At 45.5% G+C, this 21,124-nt stretch overlaps 2 protein-coding genes across 2 annotated transcripts; one reads left to right on the forward strand and one right to left on the reverse strand.

Moving 5' to 3' along the window:
- Positions 1-142: 142 nt before the first annotated feature.
- On the forward strand, positions 143-14,903 carry LOC108940322 (inactive carboxypeptidase-like protein X2). Its single transcript, XM_018762380.2, has 20 exons — positions 143-1,165; positions 4,340-4,606; positions 5,181-5,237; positions 5,497-5,598; positions 5,755-5,832; positions 6,329-6,427; positions 6,871-6,927; positions 8,494-8,580; positions 9,658-9,767; positions 9,873-10,012; positions 10,421-10,505; positions 10,828-10,972; positions 11,112-11,200; positions 11,290-11,413; positions 11,497-11,693; positions 11,793-11,972; positions 12,478-12,883; positions 12,993-13,132; positions 13,296-13,395; positions 13,932-14,903. The coding sequence occupies exons 1-20, from the start codon at positions 925-927 to the stop codon at positions 14,666-14,668; spliced, it is 3,441 nt and encodes a 1,146-aa protein (XP_018617896.2). The 5' UTR covers positions 143-924; the 3' UTR covers positions 14,669-14,903.
- A 91-nt stretch (positions 14,904-14,994) lies between these two features.
- pold2 (polymerase (DNA directed), delta 2, regulatory subunit) lies at positions 14,995-19,905 on the reverse strand. Its single transcript, XM_018762407.2, has 11 exons — positions 19,771-19,905; positions 18,951-19,187; positions 18,694-18,815; positions 17,981-18,104; positions 17,596-17,710; positions 17,126-17,324; positions 16,929-17,009; positions 16,470-16,627; positions 16,248-16,375; positions 16,038-16,139; positions 14,995-15,762 (listed from the first exon to the last, which is right to left on the reverse strand). The coding sequence occupies exons 1-11, from the start codon at positions 19,847-19,849 to the stop codon at positions 15,602-15,604; spliced, it is 1,506 nt and encodes a 501-aa protein (XP_018617923.2). The 5' UTR covers positions 19,850-19,905; the 3' UTR covers positions 14,995-15,601.
- Positions 19,906-21,124: the final 1,219 nt, after the last annotated feature.

A 21,124-nucleotide genomic window follows, 5' to 3' on the forward strand; every position in this document is an offset into this window, starting at 1 on the left:
CACAAACCCTTATCTGCCACAGGCAGTCTCTTCGACTCTGTTAACATAACATTGGCACTGACCTCGCAAAGCCCCTCCGCGTATGAAGCGAAGCGCGACCAGCTGCTCCTTCATAAGAGGCCGGAGAAGGGCCAGCTTCAGCCCCCGCTTCCTTCACTTCGCGGCCTTTGCGAGAGAAAAGCGCGGAAAACCGAGCGACCGAGATCTGGTTTGATAGAGAGTCGTGCTTTTTCCCTCCTTTTTTTCGCCGTCCAGTCCGAGTGAAATGGACGAGTCTCTGGGGGGGAAAAAAAAGGTTGTTTTCGTGTCCCTCTGCCTTTTGTGCACCACTGTTTGTTCAACTTTTGGGGAGAATTCCACTGTGAGTGAGCGACAGGGGTTCGATATCATCACCCACCCCCTTCCACTGTGAGTCTCCACCTCTGGAGCTTAGCAGAGTGTAAGGCTCCCTCCCTTCCCTCTCTGCGACACACTGCAAAGGGGCTCGTATCAGGGCCGTCCGGAACAGCAGACCTCGAGACGGCCGTCTGCCCGTCCTCCACAGGGTTGCGGGTGGCCTCGCTGCAGCTGTCAGTTTTCCTTTCTCATCCGTGCAGTAGGTGCTCTCCATGCCTCTTCCGAGCCGCGACCGGGACACAGTTCTCCGCCTCCTCCGATAGACCTGTGCTCCAGAACTCGCTGGATCCATTCATTTGTCTTGTTGGATTAACTCGACCGAACGTCCACTTTTCCTCGAGGATTATCGATGCGCTCGTACCTGTAGAATCCTATTTTACCCTCCATTTTTGGCGGCATTTCAGCCTTGGAGTACCTGTACCTGCCTACAACTACTTCTGCCTTATTTCCATATTTGTTTGTCACTGACGCTGATTAAGGGTTGCAAGCACTTTGTAACTCTCCACCCACACCGGCTGGCGGTTAAAGATGAGGGGAATCGCCCTGGGGCTAGGTGTCGCCTTGCTGGCTGTGTGTTGTCTGCTGACGCTTGGACACAGCGCAGACTCGCGAGTCGCGGCGCCGGGGGGAGTCCGACCTCGCCGGAGAGCAGAGCTGCAGGAGGACCGCGAAGATGAGGTGGCTGAGATCCACCCCGCCATGGAAGCTGAGATGGGGGCTCTCAGGGTCAAACCGAAGAAGAAGAAATCCAAGGAAGAAAGACTGGCAGGTAAAATGAAAGGAGCAGACAGCGCTGGGTTCAGACATGCAAGGTCTCCACATGTAGCGCCGGAGATGAGATGAGAAAAGTTTGGATGAGTTTGCTGTGCGAGAAGCCAGGGTCCTTGGTGAGGCATGTGCTGAATACATTGACATCCACCGATATAAATGCAGGGGGGGTGCAGTGGCGCAGCAGGCTTGGCCGGGTCCTGCTCTCCGGTGGGTCTGGGGTTCGAGTCCTGCTTGCTGTGGACTGGCGTCCCGTCCTGGGTGTGTCCCCTCCCCCTCTAGCCTTGCGCCTTGTGTTGCCGGGCTATTAGTGCGCTCCGGTTTGCCGCGACCCCGCTTGGGACAAGCGGTCTCAGACAATGTGTGTGTGTGTGTGATATAAATGCAAAGTGCAGACTGACGCCTGAGTGTAACATAAATCTGAGCTGAATCTTCTAGAAAGGCAGTGTACTCCAATTTCTTAGCTCAGGGCTTTAAAATCAGAACATTTTACAGAAGGTTTTCAGAAACACCAGCACTTTGACTCTGAGGACCTACAGTTATGGAATGAACAAAGAAAAGTTTTAGTATTTAAACCCACTGTTAGTTTTCCCCCTTTCAAGCTGAAATGTGTTAACTCTTTGTGGTTTTAGGCAAAGAGAGACTAAACATTATACTTCTGCTATAATGCCTCCAACCATCTGCATGTCCTCAGCTCCCTGATTTAAGATGCTTTTTTTTGTGTGATTAACTCTAAACTTAATGTCTTACGTCCTACAACAGGATTCTTTGCAGAGGAAAGGCAATGGTGAATTTATTTCTTCCGATGACTAAGCACGTAACCAATCCATGAACAATTTTTAAAAGTAAACTAGAAAATGTTCCCGTCACGCAGAATTCGTTATTTTCTTGAGCTCCTCTTACAACCCTTGGCTCTTCGTCTTCTGTCTTTTCATCACACTTTAAAAGAAACGTTTTGCAGGAGTATTAGGTTATTTCCGCTGCGTTACAGAACTGATTCGAGGCTTCTGAAACCCAAGAAGCACTTTGTCTGTGACGTGTTCATAAAAATGTTGGATATGTCTACAGATGGGGCTTCAAATCAAAGTACACTCATAAATTGTAGAAAAAAAGCTCTCAGAAGTGATATAATACATTGTTTTTGTATCTTGTTGAACACCAGAAAAGTAGGACAAACTCCAAGGACGGTGATGTTATGACAGAAGATTTTTCTGGCACAAACACTCCTTAATTAGAGATTATGAGACCTGGAAGAGAAGATGAGGAGTTTCCATGAAAACTGAGTGCCTTTTCCAAAACCCCTCTTTTCCAAAAACCATTTCATAATTCCTTCTATCGGACTTAGCGACTCAGAGAGTGGAAAAGGCTGAACAAACATAACCTTAAAAATCCACAAATTACTCCGTTTTTCATTTCAAAGTACGCAATAACGTCTTAACCGAGAGAAAAGAACAGGAAGAGCTCAAGACATAATAAACTAACTAAATTATGAGGGATTGGCATTCTTGTTATGCATTTCATGGAGTGAAAAAGGATTTTAAAGCACCCAGAAGAGCAGACCCTAAGACCATAGAGTATCCTGGAGGTGTACTCTAATACCATACCACCGTCAGTATCAGTCAGTACCAGTGCTGTCAGTAAAAGGCCTCGCAGTTTGCTGTCTGTGCAGTGCCAACGGCAGGCGACTGGTTCAGGAATAGGGTTAATGGGGGTTCTGGCATGTTGGGTGTGCTCTGGTCTCCTAGATCCGTTTCGATTCCAACTCCTGGGTCTCCCGTGAGGTCTCATGAGGCCAATTTCACTTGCACAGAGTCAGTGGAATACTCTCCATCCACGGTTACTCGCGCTCTAGAATGTCTGAGGAGCGTTCCACCTTAGGCTCCTCACAAGCGATCATCCTTAACGCCGAGCGAAGAAGATCACAATCTCCACATTACGAAGTGTCCCTGGCTGTTCCACCAGCTCCATCTCACTAATTTATTATCTTATTTTTTTTTTTTTTTTCCCTTCACATAGGCAGAACAGCTTCCTTTCATCCGAATCCTAACAGCTTGACTTGTATCGCTGCGCTCTTATTTTCAGGCAAACAGTCTCATTACTGTAGGCAGCCAAGTAAAACTCAAGCCAGCAAAGAAAGGCAGTTGCCAGAAAAAAAGTGTAACTGTCCCAAAATTATGTGATTAAACTGTTCTTCCTGCAATAGAGTTTCGAATGTTTACTCTGTGCACCATTAGAGTGTGAATGGATTTGGACCAAAAACAAACATCTGACATGTATGAGACATGCGTGGCTTAAAATGTACTTGACCTTGACATCTATAAGCTTGAGGGTGGCTTTACGCTACAATATTTTTTGTTTATGCAGTTCAGGTCCATTTAACATCTGAAATTAGTCCATATCCAGCTGCACAAAATCTGCACAAGTGACCATGTATTTTTTGGTTAAAAGCATCATGCGGCAATGTGTGTAACATTAAGGAATTTCGTAAGCATGAATGTGGCAATCGGATGATAGAGTTTGTTCTTTAAGACCAGAAGTTTGATATACACTTTAGTGGAGGTCTGCCAGACATATAGAATAACACAATAACATATATAATAACATAATAATAACATACACCTGCCCTTGCCTGTGTTTGGCCACAGGGATTTTTAAAGCTTCATTTAGAGCCAGTTTTCTCATAGCAGTTTAGCAATAAGAGCACCTGCAGGCAATATGTCAAGTGATGATGGCTTTGTAAAAGTGAAGAGGATTTGCTCTTGACGGCACAACCCAGAGGCCACCTTTCATAGACGCCATATGGAGCTGATAGACCCCCGTGCTATTCTGTTTGGCACAGCATTGATATCTTCTCGCTCTCTACATGACTAAACCGCACACCTAAAGTGCCCACACAGTGCATCCAATAGACAAATGTTTGCTCTTTACTCAATAATTTTCTGAAGTTTTTTTTTTTTTCCCCCCACTCCTTTTGACATGGTTTCTTAGCAGGAAATACTCTCCAGTCTATACTGCAAAAGCCTAGTGTTGTCACATTTAAAAGTTTTAAAGATGAACAGAAGAAACTAAGAATGTTTTTTTTTTTTTTTTTAAAAAAGGTTTTTCCTGCTCTTAATACATTGTTCTTGCACCCTTTTCCTCTGCATTGCTCAATACCTACCCCACCCTACCACAGCCAGGCTCAAGAAAGCAGCTGAGAAGGAGGGCAAGGGTAAGAAGCGTAAAGAACCCAAGCCCACCAAGAAACCAAAGGGCCCCAAGGCCACAAAAAAACCCAAAGCTCCCAAGTCTACCAAAAAGCCAAAGGGGTCCAAGAAGAACAGAGACAAGTCTGGGAAGAAGCACAAGCACGTGAAGGAGGAAGTGCAGACAGAAAGACCTCCAACAACAACCCCCAGACTGGTGGAAGAGGACTACATTGTGGGCTGGGACAAGGAGAAGTGTAGGTACCCATCAGTGTATCCTTGATGGGCCACGAGCCCTAGAGCCAGTCACACACAGTTGAGGGCTGCTCTCAAACAGTCAGAATCCAGAAGCTACCAACATCTCAAAGTTTTTATATCATTTCTGTTGACTAGAAACAGTACGGTGTCGAGAGTACGCGTAAATGTCCGCTGCACGTATGATCAAAACCCTCCTAAGTTGGACAAACTGTCTAGCAAGACAAAAACTCTCCTATTCACAAGTTAACAAAGAACATGAAGTTCTCCTGCCCACAGTCTGCTTTCAGTAAGCTGAAGCTCGAATCTTTCAGCAATGCAAAATTTACATTACATTTACATGTATTTATTGAGCAGATGCTTTTCTCCGAAGCGACTTCCAATGAACTCTATGTAGTGTTATCAGCCCACACACCTTCCATCCATACATCAATACATGGTATACGGTAAAAATATAACATAAAAATACATTTTTACATTAATTTTCTACCATAAGACAACTCTCAAACAACCTGAAAGCAAACTATAACATACAAATGCTGCATCACGTGGTTGATTGTGTACTCATCTCTTTAGTGTTCTCCACTGAAGCTCCAGAGATGGAGGAATACTACTACCCAGAACCAGACCATGGTGAGAGAGCTCCACCTTCAAACACCACCCTCCTCAGGCCGGTGGTGGGACCACAGCGGTATCTCGGGCGTCTTCCCGAGGCAGTAAATCCCAGGGAAATGTCCTCTGTCCCTGTGTCAACCACATCATAATGATAATGTGGGGCTGCTGGAGTCCCTCCTTCCTTTGTTGCCTTGTGCCAACGAAGAGCTCTGAGCTGCATGTGAGCTATAAATACAGTGGTGCCGCAATAAGACCATCGCCTCTCTTTCTACTGCAGAAGACCTCCTCTGGAAGGCGCCGGAGACGTCAGCGCCCCCAGTGATTGTGACTGAAACAGAGGTGATGAGGAAGGAGGAGGATGACTACTGGGATCCAACATGTACGTTTCAACACGTGGTATTTTTGGGTGTGGCCGCGTAGTGGATTTAAATATGTGGAATTGAAGAGGCCGAGCAGCATTAGTTTACTATTAGTTTACTACGGGGAAAAAACTTCGGTAATGTATTTCCTCTTTTTTGTCTTACCTGTGTAACAGATGATGAGCTTGGACCCTTTCACTTCCCCTATGGCAAAACGGTTATTCCCACAGAGGATTGGCGCTATCCCATCCCAGGTGACATTACATCTACTAACCCTCAGGGGTGGCAATCAGCGTAGGAGTTACCGTGCTGCGCTTTAAGCTGAGAGTACTCTTGCAAACTACAGGCTGCCTGACATCTTACCCTTTAAAATGCCAAATTAAATGTGAAGCTGTGAGAAGAGAAGGCTGGTGATCATGTTAAAATTCTTCATCATGACTCCTTTTCAGATATTCAAGGAATTGCCTGTTAGCCTGTGTCAGTCATTAGTTTGAAATGAGCCAAATTTAACAGCCACGAGTCTCAAGTTTATTTGAAGTGCATCAGATTACCCATCTAAGGAAAAAAAAAACAACCTGGTCCATGACCACTAGGCTCACAGGCATTTCCTCTAGTGCGGGGGAGTCGGTGACTATTGAGCAGCGATATGCTCAGTTCTTAGGGGAGTGTTGGGTCAGTTTGCATCGCAATATGGAAAAAAAAAAACCAGCAAATCCTTCTTCACTGATGGCTAACAAATTATCTTTACAGAGCCCAGTCCCCCACCTTCTCCACACTTTATAGAGCCCAGTCCTCCACCTCTACCACCTGTTGAAAAGCCATGGTTTGAGGACTACGACTACAGATACAGTATGTCATTGACAATGGTTTTACCTTTTACATCTTTTACTCTCCTAGGAGTGCAGAATTTATACAACACTTTTCTGGAACTAGAGTTTTAACAACATTTTGTCCGCATAGCAGTAAAACATATCTAATAGTAATATAAATAATTAGATAAATATATCTAACGCTATAAATAATAAGTGCTTTGGCCGCACATGTCAGAAGTTGTGCAGAAAGTCCGAAGAGCGAGAAGACCAGATTTCCCCCTTTGCAGCGGCTCTGATTGTGACGGCGTTTCACTTCACCGCAGCTGAATTTTTAGGTTTTTTTTTTTTGAAAAAGCCCGTAAATTAAAATAGCAATTGCCTTTGACTCATCGGAAGCAGTAGGCCCTTCTTAGTCACATTTAAGCCCTTGTTTAAAATCGCTCTTCAGATTTCTCTTGCACCCTTTCTTACTTTTCACAGATGCTAAGAGGCTGGAGGAGATAAGGGAAAAGGAGCAAAAAGAGTTAGAAGAAAAAGGTATGACCATGTGCTGTGCTAGACTCCATTCACTGCGTTGACATAGGATGTGGAAAACTCGAATGAAACGGAAAAGGGCAGCGAGAATCTTCCGTGCAGGAAAGAAAATCCCCTCCCTGATAATGGCTGGAGAAAAGAAACGAGGGTTGGGGCAATGACCTGGAATGCGGAGGGATTTCAGCTTTAATGAAGTTTGAAGATTTGAGCAAAAGCAGGCGGTAGCCGGGATGGGCGGTGGTGGATGAAACGGGGAAACGGAATGAAACAGAATTGAAAGCAGGACCAGTGAGGAAAAAAGACACGGGGGGTTTCAGAAAAACATCTGTTGCCACGTGCCCGTTTTCGCAAGCGAAAGCGGCAAGAAGCAGAGGGAGGCTTCAGGTCCGGTTGCTCAGACACTTCCTGCGACACGCAGGCACAGCTGAGAAAGTGACAGTGTGTATATCATCTCTAGCTGGATGTGTTCCGTGGGGTTGTAGCTGCGTGTAGCTGGAGGACTGAACAAAGGAATGAATCGAGCTGCAAAAGGAGAAACGCTCCAGACGGACAAGCCCTGTGGGCGGCATGGTGGCACAGCGAGTAGCGCTGCTGTCTCGCAGCGACTTGGTGGCGCGAGAGGATGTGGGTTCGATCCCTGTCTGTGTGGAGTTTGCATGCTCTCCCCATGTCTGTGTGGGTTTACTGCGGGTGCTCTGGTTTCCTCCCACACTCCAAAGACATGCTGTTCAGGTTCCCCCCTAGTGTGAGAGAGTGTGTTCCACTGATGTATGGAGGAGTGACGTAGTGTATCTAGCAGCGTAAGTCACCGTGGTGAATAAGGTGTGTGGTCTGGTAACACTACAGAGAGTTCATTGGAAGTCGCTTTGGAGAAAAGTGTCTGCTAAATAAATAAATGTAAATGTCGTAAAAACACCTTGAATAATACAACAGAAAACTAGGTCACTATGCCATACATTCGACAAAACATCAGCCATCACCTGTCTTGTATTTCAAGAGTAAATGCCTCTACATAATCATCACTTACAAAAGGCAGGAAAAGACAAGTGGCAGCCAGGATGCTGCTCTATGAGACAACAGTGGTCGTGGGTCAAACCTAATATCCCCATCGCTATCATTACAGTTGACATCTGCGCCGCATTTAAAAGCGGACCAGTCTGGCACAGAATTCTCAGAGGCAGGATATGTAAAATGCTGACTAGCAAAAAAAATATAATGAAATAACTGTGATCTATAGAGAGTCTCAAAGCGTGCCTCAAATCTTTTTCACAACTATGGAATTTTCCAGCGCACAGTGAATCACTTCTTAAATGATCCCGATAGCAGATGGACGCCGGTAGGAATAGCACACATGCGAACTGCTGTGACCGAAGTGGAAATCCACGCATCGTAATGAGCGTTCCGAAAAAGCGATTCGTCGCCGCTCGGCTCAGATGTTGCTTTCGGCAATTTAACTGTCCGTGGACCAGCACGTGAAGATGGACGTTGATGGATGTTTCTACACTCACCTAAGAAATCACTTCGCATTTCACAAGTGCCTCTTTTCTCTCCCTCTCTATTCCACGGTAGAAAAACAGAGGAAAATGTGGGAGGAGGAGGAGGAGGAGGAGGAAAACGCGAGAGCCAGGCCACCACCCATCTACAGGGAGCCAAAGAGTAAGGACCAAGTGGAGTTATCGTATGTTGGCGACAAGATATAACGCTATTATTATGAAGCATTTCTAATTTTACGTGCTAAAAAGTTACATTCTGTACATTTTCCTCAGCTCTGCCTTGGGTGAAGCTGTTGGTTGACACGTTTCCTTTCTTTAGATTTCAGTTCTCACACACACACACACACGTTGACTGAAACCGTTTGACCCGAGCGGGGTCGCGGCAACCCGGAGCCTAACCCGGTAACACAGGCCGTAAGGCCGGAGGGGGAGGGGACACACCCAGGATGGGACGCCAGTCCACTACAAGGCACCCCAAGCGGGACTCGAACCCCAGACCCACTGGAGAGCAGACACAGGCCAAACCCGCTGCGTCCCCACGCCCCGATTTCAGTTCTCTTCCACTTTATCCCTTTTTCCACTTGGACCCATAGAGTGGAACCCAAAACCTTCAGTGTTCTGTACAAAAAGCACACTGACAATTCCCTTTGCTGAATCATCTGACAACTGAACGACGGAAATAGATTTCAATTCACTGTGCAAACACAGCACAAAAATGACATCATGTCTTATTAGTTATGATTGCTCCTAAAATCCACTACATTTGTACACATTTCCTGCATTACTGCCACAAAAGGAAAAATAAACTGCAAGGCTTTCCCTTCCTAGACACCTGGGATTCTTTCTTATATGTAATATATTTAAAAAATATGACGGACTGACAGTCCAACTTGGCCAAAGTACTCTGTTACCCCCGGCCCTGGACATGAAGGCATGCCTGAGAGTATCTGAAAGACCTCCAACTGCAACACTTCCTTGTTTCCTGGAAGGGTCTGAGTTACTTTTGGCTCCGTACCCTACCTTTGTTCGGCTGCAGAATGAGACGGAACTCTTTTCCAGCATGTTCTCAGAGCCAGTGTGACACATCTGGGGCTCTGATAGTTTGTGTGCCTTCTTTCTTGCTTTGCGTGTCACAAACACAACACCCAAAGCAGAGCAGCATAGAGAAGAATATCATTAAATTTCCTCTTGCTTTCATATGTCCTCGTCCTGATGTCTGAATGCTTCATCTTTCCCGCAGAATGCCCTCCACTGGGTCTTGAGTCCCACCGGGTGGAGAATGACCAGCTCCTGGCATCCTCCATGTCCTATCATGGCTTTGGCCCTCAGAGAGGACGCCTCAACATCCAGGTGGGGAACCGTACCTGGACCCAACGAACCGTGATTGACACGCTGCATCACGATGTAGGTTGACTAAGGACGCAACGACACTGTGAATAACTCTGCGGGTTTCAGGCCTCAGAGGATGAGGATGATGTGTATGGTGGTGCTTGGTGTGCCAATCCTGGGGAGACAGAGCACTGGTTTGAGGTGGATGCACGCCAGGACACAGAGTTCACAGGGGTCATCACCCAGGGCAGAGATTCTAAAACAAGGTAAGAGGTCTCTCTCATTGCGCAACTATATCCATTGTTTATTCTTCACAGCAGTAAGTCTTGTTCTACGTGTTTTGATGAGTTTTGCTCTGTTTATCATCTCTGTTTTTCATCTGGGCTACCCAAGCATGCAGCTGTGATTTTTTTTTTTTTAGTTTTACAATTTTACAAGGAGTAAAACACAGTGACTCATACAGAGCAAACACAGTATGTAACCCCATTTTATACAAAAATGGTTCACACACCCCAGCCACCCCTAAAATAAACTAAAAATTAACAGTCATTAAGAAACATAATTACACAGACAGACACAAATAAACACTGAGAGAGTAAAGAGCTAATTAGAGTATCTCCGGGACCTGACAGGGCAGCTGTGATTTTCATCTTTAATCTTTCCCACTATAACAGCGAAGACTTTGTCATGTCCTACTATGTGGCCTTCAGCAACGACAGCCGGGAGTGGACTGTGCTGCAAGACAGCTACTCCGAGTGGGTCAGTATTCTCAATCATTGTGACTGGAGGCACCACCTACTTCTAGATAAACGGAGTTCCATTGTCAGTTGTGACTTTGGCCCATGAAACACTTAAGTAGCACAGCAACGGAAATTCCACCTTTGATAATGATATGATTTAGACGTAATGTCATTCAGAGTGTTTCTTAATGGACACTTACGGTATTGCCATAACAAGTTTAATGTTAAAACAGCCACTGCTGACAGGCTCACAACCTCCCTGCTGATCAGTGTGCTTCCCTTTAAAAAGCATCCTACCCTGTGCGAAGATGGGTCATGCAGTATTCACCTTTGGTTCTCAGCTGTTCTTCGCCAATGTGGACAAAGACACGCCCGTGGTGTCCCAGTTTGCAGAGCCCGTGGTGGCACGTTACATCCGTATCCTCCCCCAGAGTTGGAACGGCAGCTTGTGCATGAGGCTGGAGGTGATGGGCTGCCCATTACCCAGTGAGTGCTTCCCACTTTAAGGAGATACACCTGGAGTCAAACCATGGCACTGGACTCAGTCTAGGCCTGGCTTGCTGTCTCGGTTCACATCGGTCTCCCCAGGTTATCGTCAACTAACATTGTGTTTCCATCCACTCAGATGGCAACAGCTATTACCATATGCAGAATGAGGTCATTCCAGTGGATGACTTAGATTTTAGGCATCACAGCTACCAAGACATGGAACAGGTATGGACCCTATCCCAAGCTATGGTTCTACACCCATCTTGAGGCCATTATGAGGTATATCAGTCACACTGCTTCCCTTTTCACTTAAGATGATGAAATCAATCACCGAGGAGTGTCCAAATATCACCAGAATGTATGAAATTGGAGAAAGCTTCCAAGGGCGTAGGATCTACGTCATGGAGATCTCGGATAACCCTGGGGAGCATGAGACAGGTGAGAGCAGAAGACAATGCTTCGTTTCTATCAGCAGTTGTCTTTGTGATGATCTTGAGAGTAACTCTCCATGTTTCTTTCAGGTGAGCCAGAGTTTCGCTATACGGCCGGGATCCATGGGAATGAAGCACTGGGGCGGGAGCTGCTTCTTCTGCTGATGCAGTTCTTATGCAAGGAATACAAGGACGGCAACCCTCGAGTGCGCCGTATCGTGGACGGAATACGCATCCACTTGGCACCGTCACTCAACCCTGATGCCCATGAATTGGCCTTTGAAGCTGTAAGGGTTCCCCCTGTTTCACCCTCTGAGCTATTCTGAATTTTAATTATTTTCCATTCCATTGTTTGGAAGCCAACAGTTGTGTTCTCAACTCCTTAGGGATCGGAACTTGGAAACTGGGATTTCGGTCACTGGACAGAAGAGGGCTACGACATCTTTGAGAACTTCCCTGACCTAAACAGCATCCTTTGGGCAGCAGAGGACAAGGGCATGGTTCCTCACACCACCCCCAATCACCACATCCCAATTCCAGAGAGCTTTCTCTCAAAGAATGGCTCCGTATGTGATGTGCGGTGCACCTTTACACCCCACAGAGAGCATAGGTTGTGACAGTGCAGCATGCATCTTCCCAAAAAATACGTAATTTCTGAAGAACTGTTTTTTTGCCTGAAATAACACTTTGTCATGGGCCAAATTTGCATTTTCACTTTCAAAGTATTCTGAATTTGAGCGTACATGTAATATGTCAAAAATATTGTCAAAAGTGTAATGTCAAAAGGAAGAAAGTGGGAGGTTGGGACCAAACAGCAGGCACTCAACTCTATCAGCTCTACAGTCCATACCCACATGCCAAACAGCTGTAATCTTCCTCAAGATAGTGCACTTGGCAACTTGTCACTTCAACAAATCACCTCAAGAAAAGCAACACGTTGAATGACTATATCAGCTTCACTAGCATAAACGTTCATTTTGACCTAACGAAGTTTTCACTGTCAAACTCTTACCAATATCTTAACATGGTTGTTATCCTTTCACATATGTCTGTTATACCTGTGTTGTTTAGGTTGCAATGGAGACAAGAGCAATCATTTCCTGGATGCAGAGTATCCCCTTTGTCCTGGGGGCTAACTTGCAAGGAGGTGAGAAGGTTGTCTCGTACCCCTATGACATGCACCAGAAGAAAAAGGCAAAAGAGGAGAATGAAGAGAGCAGGAGCAGGCGGGTTGCACGCCAGTATGAAGAAGAGGAGGAGGAGGAGGAGGATGTTGAGATGTGGGGGAGGATCTACCCGGAAAATGAGGAAGAGCCACGGGAGCTGCCCGACGAATCCATGTTCCGCTGGCTGGCCATCTCGTATGCTTCCACCCATCACAACATGGCCACCAGCTACCAAGGGTCTTGTCACGGGGATGACTTAAGTCGCAGTCTGGGGATTGTCAACCGTGCAATCTGGAAGCCTATCGTGGGCAGTGAGTGTGCTGATCAGTTGTGGAAATTGTATAAATTTGAACAGATGGTTAAAGGATTTCTACATATTTACAATGACACTCAAGCTACTCTCCCTTTCTTCACTTTGAGGCATGAATGACTTCAGCTACCTTCACACCAACTGTTTCGAGCTGACCATCTTTCTTGGCTGTGATAAGTTTCCCCATGAGAGTGAGCTCGCGCAGGAGTGGGAGAACAACAAAGAGGCTCTTTTGGTGTTCATGGAGCAGGTGAGGGCATCACATACTCATACACGTACACATATTCTGATACTAACACTGTGAGCGATATTTTAAATTTATAATCCAAAGGGAATTACCAATAGACATGGTACCGCAACTGTTAACACTGCATATAGTTCAAGGTCTGGTAAATGTCCCTGTTATTTGTTAGGTGCATCGTGGGATCAGGGGTGTGGTGAGGGATCGTGAGGGCAACGCTATTGGCAGCGCAACCATTTCGGTGGAAGGGGTGAACCATGATGTGAGGACAGGTGAGTGGTCTGGATGTGATATTACATTTATCATTTCACCGTGCCTCAGAGGTTGTATAATACCATTTACCCAACCGCTTTCATCAAAACACACTAGAATCCATTGGAGCTCAGAAACTGGCATATTTTGCATTTTGTAAATTTTAACTTAGGGAAATCACCTCACGTTTAGAGTGAAAGTATATTAGTGTGAAAGCATTCAGCAAAGTATATTAAAGTATATCATGAAGTTAAAAGCTTATTCTTAGAACTTAAGAAAAAACCTCATCTACCAACATGTTGACCATGATTCCAAAATCTGAATGGCCCAGACAGATGAAAACCTAGTATTGATCAGGGGAAAGTCTCTCTGGATTTAAATATACATATAAAAAGAACAGAAGCATTTATTCCCAGTTTATCTTCCATGATAGATGGAAGATGGAAGGAAAGCACTTTCCCTCAGCAGCAGTGTGACTGACACAACTCGGTGTATATAGCATTGGATCTCGAAGACATCTGACATTGACAGAAATCAACAATGTTCTGTTCCTCAGCGGACACAGGGGATTACTGGCGGCTGTTGAACCCTGGGGAGTACCGGGTCACAGTGCGAGCGGAGGGCTTCTCTCCCCTAACCCGCCTCTGTGTGGTGGGATACGAGCCAGGAGCCACGCCCTGCAGCTTCACCCTCAACAAGTCCAACTGGGACCGCATCCGGGAGATCATGGCAATGAACGGAAACAGGCATATCCCACTGCTCCAGAACGGCAACGTTGTGATGGGGAGACGGAGACCCAGCGAAAACAGCATTAGGGGGCATGGTGTGTCCCATGCCTCACGACTGCGCCGTCTGCGTCTCATGCGCCTGCGCAGGCTTAGGCAGCAGAAGCTTTTGACCAGTCAAAAGAAGACAACAACCCAAACTCCCACAACCACAGTTCTGACAACCACCAGCGCCCCAGCGACAACCATGCCCCCGACAACCACCAATCCTCCAACAACAACCGTGCCCCCGACAACCACCAATCCTCCAACAACAACCATGCCCCCGACAACCACCAGTCCTCCAACAACAACCATGCCCCCGACAACCACCAATCCTCCAACAACAACCATGCCCCCCACAACAAGCTTCCCAATTTCAACCACCACCGAGTTTCTCCTGGAGAGCAGTACCTCTGCTTACGACTCCTGGTACATGGACACGAGCCCTACGACCGACTTCCCGTCAGTCAGCAGAGACACAACCACACAGGACTATGTCTACTATGACTATTCAGATACTTATTAAACAGCAGTAACAGCATGCATTCACACTTTTGGTCTGAAAGGTGTCATTTTGTTCAGTCTATCTAGTGCACATCTGTGTGTACACGAACGCGTGTGTGTAATCAATTTTTCCAGAACCCAGTTTTAAAGATGTCTGTCTTGACACGAATACACAGATTAATGGGTGGTTTGGCTATCCTCCTGAGAACCAAAGCACATAAAGAGGAGTGTTTTTTGGCTCGTCTCCCTTTAGAATGTAAGAATCCAGGCTTTCAGTTCCGGACACAGCAGAGAGGCCTTTTTCATGATCGCGCTCATTGAACAGAATGTAGAAGGCTGTTCGGGTTAGTTAAATAAAAAGAGACAATGGCGATGACATTCCTGGAGTGGCTATCACTTTGTAAGATAGCACCAAAAAATAAAAATAGCCCTTTGTGCAGTAATTTCATAAGAAAAACTTACCAACCACTCAAGATAAGAGGATGCATTTTATTATAAAAAAAAACTTGGGTTTATTTACATTTTTGTCTCTTAGCCAGTGTGGTTAAATATAACAGTTGATATACAGAAATGAATATTGTTTAATATTTGTTTTATGAAGTAAGGAAGGAAACATCTGTAAAATCTTGTTTTAAATGCTGCATTTTTCCCCAAAGGATCCCATAAACGATGTACCAAATGTCACATATCTGCTAAGTCTTTTTTGCTTATTTGTCAGTTAAGAGTTTCAACCATAAATTTCACTGAAAGCAGCATTTTTGAGAGTTCTGGTTCTTGGGGGAAAAAAGTGCAGGTATATGGATGAACAACCACAGGCAACTGTTCCATCAGATGGATTTACCGCAGCAGTGATGGCGCACGGGTGCGGGTACTGCAGAGATGAACTCTGAAAAGCAGAGCTGCCCTGTGCACAAACTGCAAAGCTGACAAAAATCAAGGACAGAATCTGATGCTCTCAGTGGCTTATGTTCATCTCACTCTCCTCCTCGTCCTCAGGACAGAATGAGGAGAAAACGATGGGCTCACACTCCAGACTTCGCAGGTTAACCAGACAGGCTGTCTGCGTGCTGCTGAATTCTGGGACTGTGACCAGGAGAACCTCCTGACCATCCTCACCTAGAGAGCACAAAGATCAAGTGCCAATAACAAATATAAGGAACAGCCAATTACATCATTAATGATGAATCACAGTAACAGTAGTAACAATTATGAAGGGTGGAGGAAAAAGGACAACAGCCATTACAACTACTCTTGATGGGTACGAAAGGAAGCTTTAGCCAAAACATTTACATGAATTAGAGCATTTGGTATCCAGCCATTGTCCTCCTGTTTGAGTTCTGTAGGATACAGCAGAAAGTGCTGAGTGAGGAAGCGAGCGTCTGTCGGCTTACCAGTAATCTTCTTGGCCTGGTAGGTGGGCGCGTTTCCGCTGAAATAAACATATGGGCACTCCTGCAGAATGAAGGGGTCATTCTGGTAGAATGGGTAGCAGCCTGTTCCAATTTGGAAAAGAAAACACCACCATGCGGACAGTCAGCAAGGCTGCACTTCCGTTACTGGGATCGGACTAATCACGTCCACGGGATTAGACTGGTCCTCACCCAGGGTGTCTGGGGCTGTGGGCGCCAGGTGACGGAGGCGTAGCGTGCTCTCCATCACCTCGAGGTGGTCATCCATGCTGCTGTACTTCACCATATCACTCACGTTCTGACCAGAAGTCCCCAGAAACCTGCACACAAACAACATTCCTTGACAAAGGTCCAACCCTGTAGTTCAGTCAGCTGCAAGAACACTAAGAGAGAACACATGTTCCCGATGCTCACCGGACTCCATCGATGTCAGCCTGGTAGGGGTTGGTGACAAGCTGCAATGTGGGGTAGGCTGTGGACAGGGGAAACATGCAGCGGTGGAGGGGCTGCTGCGGGAGCGTGTAGTTGGTGGGGTCATACTGTCCAGGCATTACATCCACTGGCACGGAGGCCTTTGGGTCAGGACACACGGGACAGAAGGAACCACAGCTTAGCTGGAAATTCTCCTGATTCAATCATCACTTAGAGAACTCTGAACTGTGCAAACTGAAATCAGTTCTGCCACATTTTTCACTACTTTGTCACAAGAGTGAAGCTAGAAAAACAGAAAAAAGCTAAGAGATTGTCATTGTTCATTAAACAAAATTTATCCACATGACAGTTAAGTGGAATTTGCATTCTGACACATCGCTGTATTTGAGGGCGGGGGGGACGCTCCTCCCGAAGGCACGAGACAAAGGGGTCTGCACTCACCACCAGCTGCACCAGCAACTCATCCAGCATACGAATGGCTTCCACGCTGCCTGCTTGTGTCTTCTTTGTCAGGTATTTGGCCTGGAACAAGAATACTTATCTTAAACAAGAGAAACACTGAACCAGACTCAGGCCCTGTCATCTGTGTGAGGAATGTTCTACTTGTAGGTGGCACACAACCTTCCCCCAGCACTCACCTTGCTAAGAGAGTCCTTGTCCTGGGTGCTGTGGCTCAGCATGTTACCGGCTAGCAGCACACGAGAGATGCAAGCTGCCCTGCTCTGCTCACCCTGATCACCCAGCTGCCCCGACACCATGTCCACTAGCAGCTGCAGGCCCAAAAGGCTGTCCCCGCCACTGCTGCCCAGGCCCAGCCCTGAAGCTAGGAGTACGAACCTGCAGCCAGCACGGAAGCGTACAGGTACATTTAGTCAAAGCCAGTCCAAAATTAAGGGTTAACAGGAAGTGCCTAGGTTAGTATCAGTTACACAATTAAACATGGCTAGAAATACATATACTATTAAATTGATCACTTTAAATAAAGCATTGCCTTTAAAGCACTCTGTCCTATTCTCCTTCTGACAACTGCCGGGAAAAAAAAAAAAAAAAAAAAAGTATTTTTGGTAATTAGAATTCTGTGAGAAAGGTCAGTGGAGTTGAGGCTCACCGGTCAGAGCTTAGGCGAGATCTAGGGGACTGTGGGGGCAGATCGCCTGTACAGAAAGCCTCCACGGTGAACTTTCCATCGTTCTTCTCAACTCCAAGCACTGCAATAACACTCCCTGAAGGCAGACACCACAAAATTAAGAATGGTGCCATTGAGGTGTGGGTGGAACTGATTTATTGAGGTCCATCATGAAGAGCAAGCAGTCACAATTTCTTTGTAATACAGATTAATATACATATTCACGGACCTTAACTAAATCTTAAAAGTAAGTAATGCTCATCTACTATGTTTTGTTCAAAAGATTCAAGGTCATTCACAAACTAAGTTCCATCTTCTAATTATCTTAGTCCAAACTACTGGGAGGAAACAAACTGCGGAGACAAACCTGTGACAAACTTGGCCGTGTCAATGTTGCCCTCCAGTCTGATTCTCTGCAACTCGTCTTCTAGAATGAGTTCATCAGATTGGCTGATGTACTTTGCACGTGGTGGCTGGGGCAGCAGGTTATGCTGAGAACGACAGCAATTAGGCAAAACAATACATTTAGCCATTTATACATTCTGCTATTTTTTACATTTGGCATGATACTATTTCATTGCTTAGTCAAAGCTTTTATTAGTTTTGAATAGCAACAGAACTGGAGAGAACACAAAGACATAATCAATACACTAAGGGAAAAATCAAATGCATAGAGGTACATAATGCAACTTAAAAAGAGAGGGTTACAGCAGTGGTCAAAAAGCCCTATCTAAGAAGATCCAAAAGAGTCAACTGATCATTCAAAGTTCATTCAAATTATCCACAAGAATAGTGTTTATCATGAACCAAGATGAACAAATGAAGTTTTATATTAAAGGTCTTCTGAATAATTACATGAATGTTGCTCCAGTAAGCTTCTACACTAGCAAATATTCTTTATTAAAGAAATGCACAACTGCACACAGCTACACATTTCCCTTGTGATTTTCAGATATTTTCACTTGAAGGTACAATAGCCAAAAACCACTGACGGTTCATTGGGCTGTTTTCAGGTTGCGTTAAACTACCACAGCACTAACCCAGTTCTGGCAGGATCTCCGTACGAGTTTTGTTACAAACCTCCTCACTGATCTCTTTCAGGATGGATGGCTGAAGCTCCATGTGTTTGAAGACGGTTCCCACAATGCAACACTGTTCCCCATTCTGAAGATCACATAGTCGTCTCACTTTCACATCAGCTCCTGAAACCACAAACCAACTCAAACACTTGACCAGGCTAACCTATTTCAGTGCAGGACTTTTAACACCTCTCTGACAAAAAAAATTAAAACAATAAAAATACATTTGGTACTAAGCTACACGCAGTGCGTTTTTACCCCATGTCTGCTTGGCTTTGCTGGTGAGGATGTCCCTCATCTCCATCAGCCTTGTGGCGTACATGTGCGCATATTGGCGGCTGAAGCTGCGCTCTCCAACCCTGAAGCACTCAGATTGGCTGCTGTAGGAGGGCTGGACCCTATCGAACACCGGGCCCCCAGCGCCCCCCGAGCTCGGCGGGGCCAGGAGCATTCCATCTGTCCGAGTTGCTGGGTCAGAAAACATGATGGTGGGGCCTGCAAAGAGGACAGCAGTGTATTCTCTCACAGCTATCGGTGGCTGCAGCACTACAAACTGCATCTCACGGTGTATGAACGGAAAATGAATGACTTATTTTCCACTTGCAGTCAGCAGGTGGCATACTGATTAAAGATACCACTGTGTAACTGAAGGATCCTGGGTCTGAACCTGACTCTGCCCAAGTTAATGCTCCTGAGCAAGGAACTTAATCGAAACATAGAGTAAAAAAAGTAAATTTGCTGAATTATATAGGTAAACAACTAAGTCAGAGTGGTTTAATTGCCAAGCAAAGGTCGATTCTCTGTCAGACTCACTCACTCACACACACTCATGCAAAACTCAAGGTATGATGATATTTATCCATAGAATAAGTTACGCTTCTCGGGACTGAGCTGTTAAACTCAGTAGGACGGAAACAAAACTGTTTTCCTACATCATCGTTCAAAAGGCCATGCAGCATGATGATGCTAAATTAGATTAGCAAGACTCAAGACACATGCAATGCTTAGCCAAAGCTAACTCTACTACCAGCCACAACAACAAGCTTTTCCCCACACACACAATGCTTATTTTTCATACCGAGGTTGTCTGGTGAAAAGAAATTCAGCGCCGATGCAATTTGCTTTCTAATTTTAATATTTGTAGATTTCTCCGACATGTACTCTCCTCAAATGCGTATAACAACATTGAGAACTCCCGCCATCTCCCGCTCTCGACCCGTGACCTTTCAACCTTCACCTTGAAGAGCGCTCGTGGACGAGGTGCGACGCCATGTTGTTGAGGGCAAACTGATTCACGCTCCGTCCTACACACACTCTGCTGCGTCACGGTCAGCCTCACACTGCATGCGAATCATTCTGAAAGTTCGATATTCCTATGAAGGTGGTTTGCCGATAAAGTATATGCTTTCACTTACACCCTTATACCCTTTCCACTGTGTATTTCAGATTTTTTTTCTTACTCGGATCAGAACGGATCACCAACCCAAGGGTGTCTGGCTCCACTGTCTTATTCGACAGGAATAAATTTCTCCATTCATTTCCGATAATTAATTAATATCTTTTATTTCTGATAATTAATATCTTTATTCAATAAATAAATTAATCCTAAAAACTGCCGTGCAAACAATAAAATTTAAAATAAATACTAAAATCAGTAAGACCAACTAATATAAGAACCGCATGGCAGAACCTTTACAACACTAAAGGACATACCCCAAGGCTTAAAACCATACTTAATAAATAATCAAAGGAAAACTTACCCGGTAACATTTACCGCTCAAGATGGGTAGTCCCCTGGCCTGTTCCCAGGGTGTTATCATACACCTTACCTACCGTTTTTTGGGTGATTCCCTTTTCGCAACATGCCTCCCCCTATTGTTGTTTTAGTAGAGTAGGTGAAGGATAAAGTACATATACAGAGTTAAAACACAACATGCACCACACAACAAAACTAAATCTACACTACAACAGTTCTCTCGGAGAGCCGATGTCTCAGTCTAGTGGAGTGAGGCAGGGTTGCCCATTATCCCCCTCTCCTCTATGTGCTCTATATGGAGCAACTGGCGGAAGCCATCCAAGCCCACCCAAGGATTGATGGCCTGCCCATCCTAGGAGGTGGTGGTAGAGTAGTGAAGATTTCTCAGTATGCATATGACACTACTCTCTTTGTATGCTCTGATTGATCACTTGCCCAAGCCTTAAACTTGACTAAGGCGTTTGGCGAGGCCTCTAGTACAGTGCTGAACTTGGGAAAGACAATGGTAAAATTCTTTGGCCTCTTGAAGGCAAGGATGAACACCAGTGCCCTCTCTTTGCGCAAAGGTCCACTTTGTGTTGGGGGTGAGGTTTTTTTCAAAGGAATTGGCTTGTGTCAACTGGGAGGAAGTAGCAATGAGACAGAAGATGAGATCTCTCTCTTACAAGGGTAAGGC

Source organism: Scleropages formosus, chromosome 12, assembly GCF_900964775.1.
Source record: "Scleropages formosus chromosome 12, fSclFor1.1, whole genome shotgun sequence".
Taxonomy (NCBI): Eukaryota; Metazoa; Chordata; class Actinopteri; order Osteoglossiformes; family Osteoglossidae; genus Scleropages; species Scleropages formosus.

What these genes read in the sequence shown, in the direction of transcription:
- LOC108940322 (XM_018762380.2), top strand. Translation starts at nt 925, where the DNA reads ATGAGGGGAATCGCCCTGGGGCTAGGTGTCGCCTTGCTGGCTGTGTGT. An exon ending in AAAAGAGTTAGAAGAAAAAG is followed by an intron (nt 6,928 to 8,493) that starts GTATGACCATGT and finishes ATTCCACGGTAG; the next exon opens with AAAAACAGAGGAAAATGTGG. An exon ending in CATCTACAGGGAGCCAAAGA is followed by an intron (nt 8,581 to 9,657) that starts GTAAGGACCAAG and finishes TCTTTCCCGCAG; the next exon opens with AATGCCCTCCACTGGGTCTT.
- pold2 (XM_018762407.2), bottom strand. Translation starts at nt 19,849, where the DNA reads ATGTCGGAGAAATCTACAAATATTAAAATTAGAAAGCAAATTGCATCG. An exon ending in GCTGACATCGATGGAGTCCG is followed by an intron (nt 16,376 to 16,469) that starts GTGAGCATCGGG and finishes GTTTGTGTGCAG; the next exon opens with GTTTCTGGGGACTTCTGGTC. An exon ending in CCAGGCCAAGAAGATTACTG is followed by an intron (nt 15,763 to 16,037) that starts GTAAGCCGACAG and finishes TGTGCTCTCTAG; the next exon opens with GTGAGGATGGTCAGGAGGTT.